We start from the raw sequence: 18,745 nt of genomic DNA on the forward strand, positions 1-18,745 counted from the left end.
TTCACTGGGATTTCTTAAGTTTGGACGTGACGGGACAGCGACAGTCAGATTTATGTTATCACGCTGTCCCAAAACGTTCTGCTTTATGACAAGAAATCAGAACTTTTACCAGCAATTACCTTATACACAGTAATACAGTACATAATAAATTAATAGTACATGTATATGTGTATATTGATGCCCGGACTAGGGGTGTAGCGATCAATGTTGGGCGGTTAAAACGCCCCCCGGTTTTAACCAGCGGTTTTAAAAACCCGGTTTAAACCGCCCCGGTCAATACTCCCTGAAGTGGTCAATACCAGTCAATTGGTCAATACTGGTCAATTAGTCAATACTGACTGTTAAGATATTTTGCAAAGTTTATGAACAATTAAATAATGACTGTTTAAGAACATCTGGGGCTTGATTATGGTAATGCAGGCATTAGTATTTTGTTAAAGCAACCAAATCAATACTCCAAAATGGTCAGAAGTGGTTGATTGGTCAAAACTGATTGATAACTGGTTATTAAACATTTTCTGTTAGATTAGATTACAAAGATATATAGTTTTGCTGACTTCATTTGTAGAAAGTATTTCATAAACTGTAGCAATAATAGTGTTTGATTCACAAGTGATAAATCTAATGATTTTTTATATTGGTATAAATGAGCCGGTATAAATAATTTATGAAAAACTGCTGCAAAACACCTGGACCCTTTCATGGAAGTGATTTAATTGTGTTTTGATAGCAATTGTCACATTGCCTAATTGACACCATGTCTTACAATATACAATAGATGTTGCAGACCTGTCTGTCTAGTCAATAAGTAACTGTCAAGATCAATAATCCCACTGTATTATTGAGATGCTTGAACATGGTAAAATAAGTCATTCAATCAAAGTATTCAACTGACCAATATTGACCACTATATGTATTAATCAGGAATATTGCGTAGGACCAGAATTTGAATTGACAGTACTGTCCATTTCAATGAGTGTAATTTATATAATAAAATCTTTAATTAATTTAAAATAAAGGCTACTGTAAGAAGATAAAACTAATTAAAAGCATTGAATAAACTAGTATTGACCACTGACCAGTCTAAATATATTGTCCAAAACTGAGCCTGACCAGGACACATTGCCACAGACCAAAACTGAATCGACCAGTATTGACCACTATACTTTTTAATGAACAAAATTTTATATTATTCAAAATGTTTTATTATTTTTATATTACTATCACAGCCTGTGCCAATCTGTGAATGTGCATTATGTAAAAGTGTTGAATAAACCAGTATTGACCACCCAAAGTGACCATAGTATTGAATCGACCAGTATTGACCGGTTTTAACCAGTATTGACCGCCGGCCCGGTCAATACTCATATTGACCGGCTTTTTGCCAACATTGGTAGCGATATGCTTAGTCTCACAATACACTACATATCATGTGACAAAATTAAAAGAAAAATAATGTTCCTTCTCTTGGAAAGTACTTGAAATTTTGCTTTAAAGTTAAAGAAATTGTAATAAATGATACATTTGTTTAGTTGCTATCTTCAACAGTGATTGTATGGAAGTTTTCATTCAGTGTCGATCTCTACTTTCCACTGTATCGTAAAACAGACCTATGATACGATACGCCAGACTATACATATATATAATGTATCGTGATACAGTGAATTTCGATATGTCGTTAATTACACCCTTAGCCCGGACCTCTAGACCTTAATGTATTTATTGTGTGAAGTTGTGCATTTCCGTTTTGCTAAATGAACATGTACTATGATCCATAAGACATAACGTGATGAAAAACAAAAAACTTAAAATATCATAAAAAATGAAGTTTAAAGGTAATATTAAGCATGTTATACTAAGCTTACTTATAGAAGTAACACATACCTGGATACCAGCTGCTAGTTACTCTGGTTGTTGGGAAATTTTATATTAAATCAGACGATAAATAGAACAGTAGGTTTTTATAGTCCCCTACAGGTGGAACACCGGAGTGGATTAATAGGAATGATGCCTATTAGAGCGCAATAAGTAGATATGCATGTACTTGACTTATGCTTATAGGTCAAAGGTCAGTGTCACTATTGAAGGTCAAGAAAAATTGTTTCTGCTGATGGATTATCTAGTGCTACACAAAATGTTCCCCATGATGAGACAGTGTGTCAATGCTTGATCTATGCTTGTCAGTTAAAGGTCAAGGTCACTGTTCAAGATCAAGTAAAAATTTGTTTCTGCTACATCTAAATCTCTTGTTTGATATTATTGCTATATCAGATGCACATATATCTTCATATTCTGGTCGGATGATTTTTCAAAGTTATTGTCCTTTGATTACATAACATAGTATACAAAAGTTCCATTTCCTGGAATTCATCAATCTTTTATCGAAGATTTACTCCGAAGAGGAAATGTGCATATTTCTTGATGTTCCAACTTCCAGCCAGATGATTTTTCACTGACTTATTGCCCTTTGGTAATTCAACTTAGTTTACTATAGTACCATTTCTTGTCCAGAGTATTCCTCAGCAACCACTGGCTGGAATTTATAGTAGCTTTATAGGAAGCTTCACTGCCAAGAGGAAATGCGCGTTCGAGTCAGATGATTCACTGAGTTACTGCCCTTTGATAATTCAACTTTAGTACACTATATACCATTTTTTTGTCCTGGACTGGAATCCATAGAAACTTCATCGGAAGTTGCATATTATCTTCATGTTTGGTCGAATGATTATCACTGAGTTACTGCCCTTTGATTGTTCAACTTAATGAACTATAGCGCCATTCTAGTCAGGATATTTCTTGGCAACAAAAGGTGGTGCACATTTTTAGCTCATCTGGGCACAAAGTGCTCAAATGTGAGCTTTTGTGATCGCTCTGTGTCTGTCATCGTCCGTCTGTCTGTCAGTCGTCCGTTGTCAACAATTTGACTGTTAACACTCTAGAGGTCACAATTTTGGCCCAATCTTAATGAAATTTGGTCAGAATGTTACCCTCAATAAAATCTTGAATGAGTTTGATATTGGGTCATATGGGGTCAAAAACTAGGTCATCAGGTCAAATCTGAGATAAAGCTTGTTAACACTCTAGAGGTCACAATTTTGGTCCAATCTTAGTGAAATTTAGTCAGAATGTTACTCTCAATAAAATCTTGGAAGAGTTCAATATTGGGTCATCTTGGGTCAAAAACTAGGTCACTAGGTCAGATCAAAGGAAAAGCTTTTAACACTCTAGAGGTCACAATTTGGCCCAATCTAATGAAACTTAGTCAGAATGTTACCCTCAAAATAATCTTGGACGAGTTCGATATTGGGTTCATCTGGGGTCAAAAACTAGGTCACCAGGTCAGATCAAAGGAAAGCTTGTTAACACTCCAGAGGTCACAATTTTGTTCCAATCTTAATGAAACTTAGTCAAATGATACCCTCAAAAATTTTGGACGAGTTCAATATTGGGTCATCTGGGGTCAAAAACCAGGACACTAGGTCAAATCAAAGGAAAAGCTTGTTAACACTGTAGAGGCCACATGTATGACCATATCTAATGAAACTTGGTCAGAATGTTGATCTTGATGATCTATGGTCAAGTTCAAATCTGGTCAGGTGGGGTCAAAAACTAGGTCAATCAAAGGAAAAAGCTTGCTAACACTCTAAATGCCACATTTATGACTGTATCTTCATGAAACTTAGTCATATTGTTAACTTGATGATCTTTAGGTCTAGTTCGAATCTGTGTCATGTCACTTCAAAAACCAGTCACCGGGTCAAATCAAAGGAAAAACTAGTTAACACTTTAGAGACCACATTTATGACCATATCTTAATGAAAACTTGGTCAGAATGTTAATCTTGATGATCTTTAGGTCAATAGGTCAGGTGAGCGATACAGGGCCTTCATGGCCGTCATGTATCTTCATCTTATGGTGGGATAATATTCCAGTGAGGTTCTAATATTTTATTAATTCAACATGAGTATTTTTTAAAGCTATATCTGCCCAGTCAGCGGATTCCACCTTTTAGCTCACCAGAGCACGAAGTGCTCAAGGTAAGCTGTTGTGACCAGTCATTGTCCGGCTGCGTTCGTCATGCGACATTCATCATCCGTCAACATTTACCTTGTTAACACTCCAGAGGCCACATCTGTCACCCAGTCTTATGAAACTTTGTCAGAAAGTTTGTCTTGAAGATCTCTTGGTCAGGTTCGAAACTGGGTCATGTATGGTCAAAAACTAAGTCAGTAGGCCAGATCAAAGGAAAATCTTGTAAACACTCAAGAGTCCACAGTTTAAGTTGGAAATTCATGAGAATTGTTTAAAGTGTTTGTCTTGATGTCCTCTAGGTCAAGTTCAAATCTGGGTCAGGTGGGATCAAAAACTAGGTCACCCGTCAAATCAAAGGAAAAGCTTGTTAACACATCTAGAGGCCACAGTTGTAACCCAACCTTTATGAATCTTGGTTAGAATGTTTGTATAGATGATCTCTAGGTAAAGTTTGAAACTGTGTCAGTTAGGATCAAAAAACAGTTTAGCAGGCCAGATCAAAGGAAAATCTTGTTAACCTCCATAGTTTAAGTTTGAAACTCATAAGAATTGGTCAGCATGTTTGTCTTGGTCAAGTTCGAATCTGGGTCATGTGGGTTTAAAAACTAGGTCTACCGGTCAAATCAAAGGAAAAGCTTGTTAAAACTCTAGAGGCCACAGTTGTAACCCAATCATCATGAAACTTTGTCAAAGTGTTTGTCTTGATGATTTATAGGTCAAGTATGAATCTGGGTCATGTGAGGTCAAAAACTAGGTCAGAAGGCCAGATCAACTGTGGTAAGTGATATAGGGCCATCATGGTCCTCTTGTTTCTTTTAATATGCAATAATCTTATATTGGTGAGCATCCATTGGGTTTACCATTATTTTCTTGTTATTCTATGCCTTTTATTCTCGGTAAAAAAGGAAAAAGACAATCAAACAGACATGAACTCATCTTTTAGACGTATGTAACATTGCATTAAGTTGATATTCATGCGGATACTTTCATCGGTTTATGGCTTTTATCGTTTTGCTAACATGCAGATTAGAAAAAAAAAATTGTCTAGTCAAATACAGAATATATAATTGATCCAATACAGTAATATATTGGACAGTCACGTGGTACAAATGTGATTCGCTGCGAAAAATATGTATTCAATGATATGTGTATATTCTAGATGCAAATTTATAATTAAAATTCAAAATCTCACTGTTTTGAGAAAGAGAAATTTTAAAATATAATCTTCCATTATATTTCATGTCTTCTATTTAAGCCCGCCGCATTCAGCACTTCTAGTGCTTTGATTTGGTAAATTTAGCAGTAATATAATAAATATAGCAGCTGAGGCAGCTGAGGACTTTGACACTGATCAGTTAATATCTATGTATAAGAAAAAAATTAAAATTTATTTAACACAAGGAACAATGTTTGATATTCACCCGTATGAGGATTCAACATCTACAGAAGTAACATTTTCACTTATGAGGGACAGTTACATTAGATTCTACATATCGGATGAATCTATACCGGACGGACGTGCCGATATAAGCAAACTTTTGGATTAAAGGTTTTAATTAAAAGTTTAATTAAAGTTTTAATTACTATGTGTACCCTAATAATATACTTACTAATTGAAAATAAGATCAAATATCTTACATTTTATTAATAAATATAATCTGCCAAATTTCTGCCAAAGATTCGGCCAAAGATTCGGCCAAAGTAAAAGCAAATGACAGTTTGCTGCCAACTTGGCAGAAAAATGGCAGGCTTTTGATTGGTTGAATTTGTGGTTTCCCACATAGCCATTTTCAGAAAATACAACGTAAATTCCAATATAACATTTTCAGAAAATATGTCAGCTATTTATAACCAGGTTTTCTGAAAATATGAGAAAATGAAAGTAAAGTTAAAACCTGTGGATTTTTAATTGTCCGGCATTGGTCAGTTTTTTAGAAGCGGTCAAAAGGTCAGGGGGGTTAGATGTCTCAAAACAAACAATTCTTATACTACTAGTATGCGTGTGCGCGCGTGTGTGTGTGTAACGTCTTTTTCAATAATTTTTCAGTCATATAAACGACGGTAGGCTCGCTTTGTGAAGTGGAGGTTCGGCATTCTTACGTTATCAACATATTCAACATTAAAAGTATTTTGATAGTTGTTTTGACTTGTTTCCCTCTGACAAAAACAATATATTATCTTTATTTAATCATAAACTATTATTTTTACTCTGATTAAATATATCATCATGCGCTCATTATCCGGGCTAAAATTTGCACTACGATACCAATCGTCTATTATCCAGTATTGTTCACGTAATGATATTAAAGCAGTCACAGAAAGTTGCATCAACGAAAGTCCATATAAACTGCATTATTTCTGTATATTAAAACAGATCACTCAAGGCCCCAAGAGCTGAATAACTATAGTAAAAACTGAAAAACAAACATGTTTCGAAACACATTAATGTCTATGTTTAGTGAAATAAAAAAGTATGTCATATTGTAATGCATAAAAATATATTCCATGTGGGTTTTTGAAGAGCCTTCTCGCATCGCATCTACATGTATTTATGTATAGGGAAGCCAGTGATTTACTATGTTTACATATACAGTTGAACATTTCTAATACGTACCTTTCTAGTCTGGAATCCTTTCAAATTGAAAGCCTCCTACGAGTACCGGTCAATCTACACATTACAAATTACCTCTGCAATAACTTTGAACAATTAAAACATGTCCTTTACGAACATGGCCATAGTTTATCCCTTTCTTTATGATTTTAACTTGTTTTAGTGGATTAAGGGTTTGTCTTACATACTTCAAATATAACAATATATTTCGTGCTTAGACTGGTTTATTTTTAGCTGTAAGTGGGTAAAACTGTGCTGATTTTAATACGTGATAAAAAAATTATCCGTATACTGTCGTCATGAGTTTTGAATTATAAAATTATTGTGTTCAATTATTTCCTGTCAAATTATTGTACTAATTTGTTCATGTTCATTGGCGTGATCACATCACCTTAAATTTTAACGTGTTTATTTCAAATGATGTCATGCCTAATGGTTGTACTATCTTGTAAATTGAAATATTATCTTTTCCAAATGTTTTATTGTCTTTTAAAATGAAATGTTAACTATCATGTGCAGTTGAAATGATACTGTGACAGGTATGTATGCACTATATTGTTAAACGGTGTGCTGTCTTTTTAATTAACTGTGAAATTGTTATCATGTGAAATGGATTCTCTGAATTGACTGCATCTTCATGTTATATGCTATCTTCTTGTTCTGTTCAATATGTTGTCATGTTTAACTGAAATAAGCCCGCCCGCTTAGCTCAACAGGGAGAGCGCAGATCAACGGGTCGCGGGGTCGTGAGTTCGATCCTCGGGCTAGGTGTATGTTCTCCGTAACGATTTGATAAAAGACATAGTGTCTGAAATCATTCGTCCTCCACCTCTGATTCATGCAGGAAATTTGGCAGTTACTTGCAGGGAACAGGTTTGTACTGGAACAGAATCTATAAACTCTGGTTTGGTTAACTGCTCGCCGTTACATAACTGAAATACTGTTGTAAAACGGCGTTAAAATCAAAACAAGCAACCAAATTAACAGAAATGATATTGTACCAATCAAGTAAAACGTACTTTGAACGGATTTGCTAGATAATGAATAAAAAACAAGACATGTCAATGCAGCTAATCTCCCATAATGATATTTTGCAAATATCTTAAAATTACTGATAATACTTCTTTGAAATTAAGCAATACGGTTATTGATAATATGTCAAAATGTCGACAAAATAAAGCAGTGGTTTTGTATAAATTTACATATTTTAATACTTCAACCCGTTTTTGAAAAGTCACAAAAGTATACTAAAATGTCTACAATTTACAAACCAGTGATAAACGCGGTTATTAAGGGGCACTGACATAAAAAACAAGATAACGTCATTGTCATACCCTCTCGAAAAAGACAATTTAATATATATGTGTATGATATCTAACTATTTTCTATTCTCTCTGATAAAATTGAAAAACTATTCTTATACACGCCATTCCACACCCCTCCCGCTCCCCCACCCCCTTCCTAAACGCACATTTTTACATGTATTTTTGTAACTTTTAAAAATAGGACCAAGGTAATAAAATAAATAAAATTACATCTAGTTTTGAAGTTTTAACCTGATATTGAGCACACATTGATCTACATGCATGCATTAAAAAAAAACAATAAAAAAACGTATAACTAGTATTTTAAGATATTGACAAAATTGCAAATGGCGTGTTTGTTCAGTATATTTTGATATGATACCGCTTTAACTGAACTTGACAAAACAAGTCACATGTAACGTTTCAAGCAAACAAGGCAGAGTTTCGATCATCAAGACAGTTTATAATAATGACTTTAAATGGTGGTTATTAACAAAAATGTATATACATGTACTTCCGGATTTCTAAGACTGATATTGTGGCTTTCAGCATCCGACCAAAGCCTGGGTTTCCAGTATTTATTTTTATAGCTAGCCATTGTTAAGGTATGAAACTGTATGATATATAAGTTATTTTCGTATTCTGTTACAATATTTGATAAGAGCTGTTTATATTCCCGCCAACCTTTTCTTCAGCGCACCGGCACAACGCCTTTTATGTAAATACGACAGGAAATTATCTCCTTTCCATGACAATATAGAGGAAAAAAAACTTTACGGTACGAACAAATAGATGAATAAAAGATATGCACAAAATATACAAGGAGAAACAAAAACAAGGAAAATAAATTTTATACAAACAGAGAATTGCCAATCTGTGTACTATATCTACCCATTTGTGCATCAAGGTATTATGTACCTTCTATTGTCATACACAAATACCACCTTAATTCACCAACTGGTAGCTCCTGTAGAGTTTTATTGCATCCAGTCACAGTTGCTTTGTCAATTTCTGTATACAGCTATTGTCTTTTAACAGACAGTAAGTTTTGAAACCAAAACCAGACATTTCATTTTGAATGTTAATACATGTATGCGTAATCAAATAATCTTTGTTGTGTAAAATCATGAAAATGTAAGAATCGTAAGTAAAATACACCAAAATAAAACAAAGAACACAGTATCACTTATACGAAACAGCAAAGTTATACCTTGATATACTTTAGCACAAATCTTCACCCAGGAAACAGAGGTTACTTTGATTAATATACATGATCTCGCTCCGTTTCAGAAAGAGCAGAGATAGGTGCTTTAATTAAATGTGTTACCAATCGTTTTGACATGGAGAGACGTCATGTGATTTTATTGTAGGATAGAATTCTGTTTTCTGGGTTTTATGTATCTATAAAATAAAAAAGTGGAAGCTCCACAGGTCGCTCAACATGATAAAAAATGAAAATGTTGCAGACTCGGGTTGAATGAGCCTGCTCATACACTTACAAAAATTGCATGAAAATTGGATAAAAAAAAGCATGAAAGAATGCACCTTATTTTGAAAATTATATAGCATGCATATACAAAAATCTATCCTTAAAGTTTCAATAAACCCTATTAGAGTTTAATTTTATTGACTCTCGACATCAACACTTTTTAGATGAACAGTTTCTGGATTTCTGGTCAAAACTAGGACCATCGTATAGAAAACTATCTAAGCACATGTAAGCAGTAACACGAGAGCTTATTTTCTGTCTTAGCTGTTTAAATTGTTTCTGGTTCCAACAAATATTATATGAAAACAACATAAAAGGTAGTTTAAACAAAAAGTGTATTATTGCATGCTTTATTATAAATATTACTATAATAGTAATAAAATTGCATCCGCCACGGAGCCTATGGAAGTATATATTGTTAAAAACCTACTTTCTTTCGTCCAATCAGATTTTTGTAACAACTATGCACATAGTTGAAGTTACAGTTCATGAGAAAAATATTTCCCTGCATCTTTTCAAAGTATATTGCTATAATTACGGATGAATTGCAAGTACTTCTTGACGACATGTTTACTTTATAACAATGTTGATAACAGTAAATCAAACCTATTAAAACAACATTGCACAAGTTTTCAAACAGCTAAATCATCTATTTTTTACGGCATGACTAACGCTTTTGAAACTTTTCTTCATATTTACCAGACTACGTGAGACTTTTCATACATGTATCTAGGTTCTGCCTAGGACTTAGAGAATCGGTTTTTAAAACATTTTTCAATTTGAGTTTTACAGAAATCTGAATGCATACCCCTTTAAAAGGCACAGTTGAGGTCCAGCGATTAGACTGTAGAATTTCCATTCATGGATCAATATTTGGTTTTAATTTTTGAAAATTAAGTAAATATATTTCACCACTTAGATGAAATTTCCATCTATATACTCGGCAACTGAAATTTGAATTATTTTTCGGTATACTAAGACATGTACTACGTTAATTTAACAGTATGTATGTGTTAATTAAATCAAAGAAGAAGTCAATTCTTTTTCCCTATATTATTCACTGATTTATTGAAGTCTGAACACAGTAAGTTTGTCTGACATCCATGACGTCACGATAAGTTTATCGTCTGATGCACGAAGACATAAATTGAGCGGTTGCTGTATTCCATCTCTTTCGGAGAGAAATACTCGTTGCTCAGTCCCGTCTTTTGATATCTGGTGTATATTATTAGAGTCTCTCCCACAAATGAACACATTTTCGTCCGGATCACGACACATTCCTAAGGGGCCAACCAAGTTGCTTTTTCTATATTTAGATAAAGGGATACCGGAAGTGGTGACACCTTGCACTAAATACGTGCCCCAGTCTGATACGAACATGGTGTCATCGTGTCCGTCAATAAACCATGGAGTATGAAATGGCTGACTTTGAACAGTTACAATACGACGTTTCGGTGTTCCGTTCGTATCTAGAATAATTACTTCCTTTATGTCACGTGACCAGCACGTAACGAATATTTGTTCATTACTGTAAGATACACCCCAACAGTTTTGCTCAAGAGTGACCGTCTCTTTCATCGAGATTCTGTGATGAAGACCAATGAAATGAAGTTGCTTGCGATCTGGAATGGTAACAACGGCACGTTCTGCATCAATTACGGCCACATCCCACGGCAGGGAGTGTAAAGTATGAGCAGATATACACTTGAACTTCTTATCAAACAGTTTCACCTTTTTATTTCCATTGTCACAAGCGAGCAGCTTCCCGTTGGGTAGAAACTCACAACCGGTAATACAGCATCTTTCTCTATCAAACGACAAGCCGGACAGACGGACAGATACCTCCTTCTCCTTTACTGCTACCTGAAAATATAACAACCGTATTTCGTGACACCTCATCAGCTCATAAATTTGTAAATTAAACTCGTGTATCTGAATTTAGATTCAATTGTAGAACATCATTATTTTTTCGTAGTATTTAGTTTAATGTATCTGTTTAAACATTCCCACAATTACAACAGGTATTGTCGGAAAGAAGTGCACTTTATTAATATCGTCTTCACTTATCTTCTTTACTTTATACTAGTATAATATATACAGTTTATATTATAGTCTATATACATGTAAATTGTTTCGTTGTACTTCTGTCATTGTGACCCATATTTGCGCATGTTTTTTTTTTTTTAAAGAAATAGGTCATACATAGCGGATGCTGGGAAGTGCTATTTAGTGCGATGTCAAGTGTCACGTCTCAGTTTGACAGACTAATTAATGATGTTTTACAATACACTGGTGCATGTTAAATATTTTCACGACAAGGTAGACAAAGCGCATTAACAATATTCACCTTATTTCTGTATGATCTGTCACATGAACATGGACGAGGGTATGTACAAGCTACGGTCTCCTTCTTCGTAACCTTCCAGAGTTTTTCAAAGTTGGTTAACGTTGCTAACATATCCGCTGAGGGCTCGAACTCGAACTGAACAATACTAGTTGACTTATGGAGATCTCGTACCATCGCTTCGTCGATTCGAAGCTGCTCGGTTGCTCCTTGTAGCTCATACACAACTGAATTTTCATTTGCTGTCATGCACTGCTCAAGAATGGTAATATAACTTTCAATATCTGCGATTTCTCTTTCAAGTTGATTTAAGTTTTGTTCTATTTTGTTCTTTTCCCGATTATACACAGCATCCATCTGAGATAATGCTTCTTTCTCTAGCTTATCAATGGCTTCTATAATTGTATTTTTATATTTCATTACAGAACGTAAAAATGTTCTCCGCGAATCTTTCAGTTGTTCAATGTAATTTTCATTTTCGGCTTTGACTTTGTTAAACCTTTCTCTAACCACTCTTAGTTCTTTCATTGCTTCACCGCATAAACTTGTTCTCATTTCTGGTGGGATTTCTGGAATGTGTTTTACATTTTCTTTACAATGGAAGTTGTGAACTTGCACACATACACTACAATAAATCTCATTATCTTTCAGACATATATAACACGGTTTTTCAACATGTTCTTTGCCACAAAGTTGAAAGCTGCCTAAACTTGTTGTTGATGTTTTCCGAGTATCTGTAGTGACAACTGACAAACTGTCTTTAGATGAATTCGCAGAGCTTTGGGGAAAATCGGTAGAGTTATTAGGATCATCATCATAAAATTCAATATTATCAAAGTCTAGTATATCCGGTAGGGAACACGATCTACGCGATCGAACTGTTGTTGCTTCCATAAATTTTCCTAAATCAATATTTCTTTGTTCATGTTCGTCCATAGACAATCTCACTTTTGGTTTGGCATCTGTAATATCTTCGCCCGCTGTAGTAATATCAGCCATTTCTTCCTCACAAACACTTCCTTCATTACATATAGAGCTGACCCCACTGTCAGTAGTCACTGTGGCAGTTGAAATTTTCCTGTTTTGCATGGTTTCGTCTGTTAAATCCATCACTCAGTTTTCAACTTCTTTCCTTTCTTCAAAATAGAATTAAAATTATATTTCAAGCTTTCAAATAACAATTATATAGTTACTCTAATGGCGATTACGTTTTGTTGTAATTAAATTTCAGATGTTTTTAAACACTTTATCCAAATCTCTTTTGATGATGAAAACATTTAAGTATATATCAAAATAAATGTATTAAATGTCCTACATAGGATTTTTTAACTTAACTTCCTTTATCGGAAAAAAAGCAAATTACTAATGTTAAACATCCGTCTCAGAATAAAGATTCTTGTATCTTGTATCCTGTACCGTTTTTTTTTTCTTTTCTCTTCACATCTACATGAAGTACTTGTTAAACCTCAATGCTTTTCATGATGACAATACGTTTTATCTTCCGAATCATTTAAACTTTAATCCTCTTAATGTCATCCGATATTTTCAACATTGTTTTATGAAATTTAAATCCCCGATGAGTAAAGTCTTTTAAAAACCCAAGAAATTATAGGAACAACAGATAAGTAAGATATCCAACAGAGACAGTATCACACTAATAATCTGATATATGCAGACTCTTGTCCGTGGAAGTGAATCACAAGAAAAACATGCAGTTATAATCAGCTGATTCCTTATCACTTGTTTTGGCCACTAACATGGAAACTGACCTGTAAAACCCACATACCTTTAGTCTTTATAATTGGAAAAGAGCAGGTGGCTGATCTCAGTTACACATATATACGCCAAACACAATAAATCCTTTTGAAACCTTATATTAAATGATTATTTGAAACAAGAAGATAAATTTCAAAATATCATGTCAGGAAATTGCATCACAGTGTCTGGCGTATTCACAGAGATCTTAATCACTGGACACGTAATTAATTCAAGCCGAAAGTTGAAATGTAATTGTACTGGTGAGATTGGGTAAAGTCCATCCTTGCATCCTGAAATATACAGAGACTGACATAAATATAATTGTTGCGATCTGTTATTATGCACGTACACATGAAAACTTATTAACACTTCCTTCTCCGCTGCTTTAATAATTTGCGTTCATAGCGGAAGTTTAACTTGACGCGATTTTCATTTTTTAGACAACAATATTTTTATGCAAATAAGAATAAATGATAAAACTTATATATAAGGAAAAAATGTGCAAATACGTACATACAGAAAGCTTAAAAAGCGGGGGCACTTGTTGTTATAGTCTGTATCCTCAAGTATTACACTAACTTACTGAGAGAAAAAAACTGATACCTTTGTAAACTTTAACAAATATTAACCATAGGCGTAGGAGCGGGGGGGGGGGGGGGGGGGCAGCGGGGGCCAGGCCCCCCAAAACTAGGAGAGGGAGGGGGGGGGCAAACTATAGTTCGGCCCCACCAATAGTTTGAAAAAGAGATATAACTTGCAGTCTAATATAACATTTACTTAGCAACATATAATTCTTTTCAACCTGATTTCTGATTTGCATTTGGCCTTCCCTTGTATTCTGACTTGTCTCAGACTCGGTTTGATTGAGTCTGTTCATGAGCAGTAATGGAAAATGCAACTTAGCACCGGCTTAAGCATGAGTATTCAGTCTTCAAATCTAAATGAGTTGAAATCAATGATCCCGAAGAATCAGAAAATAAAACAGCACTGAGATGAAGTCGGGGCGACTTTTTACGGCCACCACACAGCACTTAACACCCGCTGTTGTGAAGTAAATAAACAGCGAAATAATATTATAGTATGCGCATATGTTATGTATATTCTCAGAAAATTACTTATCTATAAGGCGCAAAGAGGAAACAATATATATGTACAGCTTACACATTAATCTATGTTTGTATGTAACGCATTGTTGGGAATAAGTACATGTATGTTTAAACCAAAATGTGTTTACAATTCAATGTTCACCACGCACAGGTTAGAAAAAGAATGAAAATACCACTGTTATCTGAATGGGTGTCCTTGATAAATTAATAAACCACTGGTGCGTAACATACATACCGAACAATTTTTCTAACTCCATACTTACATTTTTTTGTTCGAATATTGACATATTTCAATGAATATAATGATTGAATCTATATGAGCCGCGCCATGAGAAAACCAACATAATGGCTTTGCATGGATCCTGACCGGTCAGGATCCATGCTGTTCAGTAACGGTTTCTGTAAATACTATAGGCTGGTCTGGATCCATGCTGGTCGCAAAGCCACTGTGTTGGTTTTCTCATGGCGCGGCTCATATAATGATTGAATCTATATATTATTTAACGATCATTTTATGTCAATTAAACATATCAAGGACATTTAAGCAATAAGATGACTCGCATCATAAGTGTATAAATATGACTTATGATTTAGGATTGTCTTTAATATTGCAACTGTCACAGCAACGGAAAACATATATCTAAACATTTGCATATTTTGTGCGCATTGTCACACGACACAATACAACAGAGTTGAACTTTAGTTTATCATACCGCTTGAGTACAGTTGAGAATATGTTTATTTATAATACAACAATTTGTTCTTAGCTTACTGAAACAAATAATAAAAAAATGAAACTTATCCTCTCAGCCACTCATATACAAAACAAAATAATAAAATGAGCCGTGCCATGGGAAAACCAACATAGTGGGTATGCGACCAGCATGGATCCAGACCAGCCTGCGCATCCGCGCAGTCTGGTCAGGATCCATGCTGTTCGCTTTTAAAGCCTATTGGAATTGGAGAAACTGTAAGCGAACAGCATGGATCCTGACCAGACTGCGCGGATGCGCAGGCTGGTCTGGATCCATGCTGGTCGCAAAGCCACTATGTTGGTTTTCCCATGGCATGGCTCAAATAATATGAAGCCGAATAAACATATACACGAGATTTGTAGTGGCAGGTGTATTCTTAGAACCCATACAGTTACTTTTTGAGTTACGAGTTCAAACGTAAAATTTCGACTAAACAACATTCTTTGTGCAAACATAAATCAGGAACAGGATGTATAAAGCATACATACATGCAAAAAAGGTAAAACATCTTACATATGTATACGACCTTTACAGTTCGTATCTACAAACAAACTGATTTCTTTGTAAAACAAAGCATTACTTAGAAAGTTCTATAAAATTTCAATGAATGCAACAATGATACTTAAGAACAGCAAGTTAATACTATATACCGTTAAACTATCCAAGTATTTCATTTTTATTTAGCTCCAAACTACATCTGAATAACTAACATTTAACATGTGTTAATAAACATGTTCCTAAAGAATGCCATTTTAATATTTACATAAACGTCTGATATAATACACGCTGCATGACTAAAATGTGTTTTACAAAAAATATGCTCCCTAAGTGCACGCTGGAATATGAACGTAAATTACCACTCTTATTCAAATGGATGTCCTTGACAAATTTGTAAACTACTAGCGCATAACATATTCATTGATAAATTGCTCCCATTACACTTACAGTTTAAGTTCAGAAATGAAGACTGAAAAAAATCTAAATTGACAAAATTATCAATTTTAAGCAATTATCATAGTTGACAATAATAATAATAATATCAATGGATAACATATTTGACTATAGCAAGTCTATCATATGGTCCCATAAGATAGTGGTTTTAAAATCATATACTTGGTATGTAACATTGACAAAACTGAAAAATATTAATTGAAATAACATATTTTCAACAATCTAATCCTTTGTGACATAAACAGTATGTACTATGATAAAATGAATTTTATATATGGGTACAGAGAATTTATAATTATTATTATGAACCAATCACCACCACAATATACCAGTCAGACCACGGCAAAAACACCTGGCAGTACAAACGAGCCTGCATCCACTAACCCAATATGATTCGATTCGATGCTGCTTTATATACATGCCCAAACATGTACTACACATATTCGCACTGGTGCACATTTTAGACATTTATATCAAGTAACTGCTAGTGCATGAATAACACATATATCAGTTTGTGTTGTTTAAATTATATAGGGAAACGTCTTGTCATATTTTATTTGTCCTAACCTCCCCTTGTTTTAATTACGTTTAGATACACCGCCATAAAGCCTTCTATGATCAATAGCATAAGGTGCATATTTTAGGCAAAATACAAAGACATTCATGTCAAGTTTAAAGTGTTTTCCCAGCAATTAACGAAATACCAATTCCTACAAACCACACTTATCTGAAGTACTTTTTCTAATTGTTCATTCATACATAATATAGGATTTTCTACACCTCGGGTTTATTTTAGTCCTGTATAACAAAGTGTATTGTAATATAACAATTGAAAATATATATAAATAAATAGTTTCAATGACGCATGGTATTTAAGATCGAATCCCACCTCATATTTTTGAAGCACGGTACGTCATGCATGTTTGTTTGTCAAAAGTACTTAACTCTAAAATAACTGGTGACAGAGTTGTTTATTGTAAATTTCTACATAAGTAGCAACAATGCATAGAGGTTTCATCTGGAACAGACTCTGAGTCATATCAGTTTTAAATGATCAGAATAATTAATGTATTTCTAAACATTCACAGAATATGTAGCCGACATTCCAGTGCAAACGGAAAACCACAATCGTTGTAAATTAATTTTCCGCATAATGACAGATCCTTAAGTGATCCAAACGCTGTTCCCCCACCAAAAGGGGTTAAGAAAGTTGATCATCTTTCGAAAATTAATTTGCAAATACAGACCTTCACTTGAATAATCATTGGTGGTACTTGAATTAACAGCATGTCAAAACCCAAGACGAAGAAAGAAAAGCCACTAATAAAAAACTTAACTTTATTAAACTTAACTCAACCTGAAGACGCAGTTAAGATACATTTATTACATATTGAGGCGATAGTAATTATTGAGAGGTTACGAGATATGGTAGCGGACACGATTTTTTGTAAAGATATCTTGATATTTAACTTTTATGTAAAAACAATGACTTTGCTAAGATGTTAAGGTAGAGAATAATTTATTTAAAGTCACACATAAATATCCTCTAAAATGAAGAAATTGACGTTCAGTATGAGGAATGAACAGGCGGACGTAAGATGCTTGTCCTTAATTCAATCACTGCCGTGACAGAGTTTCTGAAAACCAGAAACATATACATGCAAGTAATTAAAAAGGGTGCAAAAATATAAAATGAATATACCTTTATATTGCAAATCCTAAGTCCGCAAAATGCATCGAGGTTAGAAACCAACGTTCATAATTATAAAACTACAACAACGACGAAACCTTTTTCATGGCTCAATTTATTTTACTGACACCTTAGTGTCACTTTGTATAGCAGTATATGAGGTTTTATGTCATCTAAATACCCCCGTCTCTTTTTCAAACATTTCGCATTTACTTTAAGCAAGTAAAGGACATTTGACCGAGATAAACATCACATTCTTTCAAAACTAGAGAAGTAATTGTTTGCTTATGCATATTTTATCATTTAAATGTAGGTTCAGTACAAGAGGGCATTCAAGCGAAGAAAATTCGTAATTTGTAAACATTTTGCATTGGTATATTTTTATTATAACATACAACAGAAAATTGACGACACGTGCAATATATATAAACAATGTATACGTAAGTATTATCATGGTATCTTGAACAATGATGCGATTACTTATTTATAAAAATAAAACAGAATTAGACAATTATACAACTGAATAACATGGGACAGGGGTAGATAAATTAAACTTTGAATTAAATTTTAGATAAAAAGAAATTTAAACATTAACGTAACAATAAATAGCACTATCACGACTGGTTATAAAAGTACACGATGAAGTACTAAACACCAATGGTATCAAAAACTGACTACAATTTTTATGCAAGCTTTAGGTAGTCA

The 18,745-nt window shown here is 34.1% G+C and overlaps 1 protein-coding gene across 4 annotated transcripts; it reads right to left on the reverse strand.

Annotated features, from left to right (window-relative positions):
• Positions 1-8,780: 8,780 nt before the first annotated feature.
• On the reverse strand, positions 8,781-18,285 carry LOC123533748 (uncharacterized). 4 transcript variants are annotated; one of them, XM_053520254.1, is made up of 4 exons: positions 16,050-16,208; positions 13,567-13,828; positions 11,784-12,916; positions 8,781-11,299 (listed from the first exon to the last, which is right to left on the reverse strand). In XM_053520254.1, exons 3-4 carry the CDS (start codon positions 12,888-12,890, stop codon positions 10,502-10,504), a joined length of 1,905 nt encoding a protein of 634 aa, XP_053376229.1. In that variant the 5' UTR covers positions 12,891-12,916; positions 13,567-13,828; positions 16,050-16,208; the 3' UTR covers positions 8,781-10,501. The 4 variants fall into 4 exon arrangements, with proteins under 4 accessions (XP_053376229.1, XP_053376230.1, XP_053376228.1 ...); XM_053520255.1 differs by having other exon boundaries at positions 13,197-13,828; XM_053520253.1 differs by lacking the exon at positions 16,050-16,208 and adding an exon at positions 18,053-18,285 and having other exon boundaries at positions 11,784-13,828.
• Positions 18,286-18,745: the final 460 nt, after the last annotated feature.

Source organism: Mercenaria mercenaria, chromosome 12 (assembly GCF_021730395.1).
Source record: "Mercenaria mercenaria strain notata chromosome 12, MADL_Memer_1, whole genome shotgun sequence".
Lineage (NCBI taxonomy): Eukaryota > Metazoa > Mollusca > Bivalvia > Venerida > Veneridae > Mercenaria > Mercenaria mercenaria.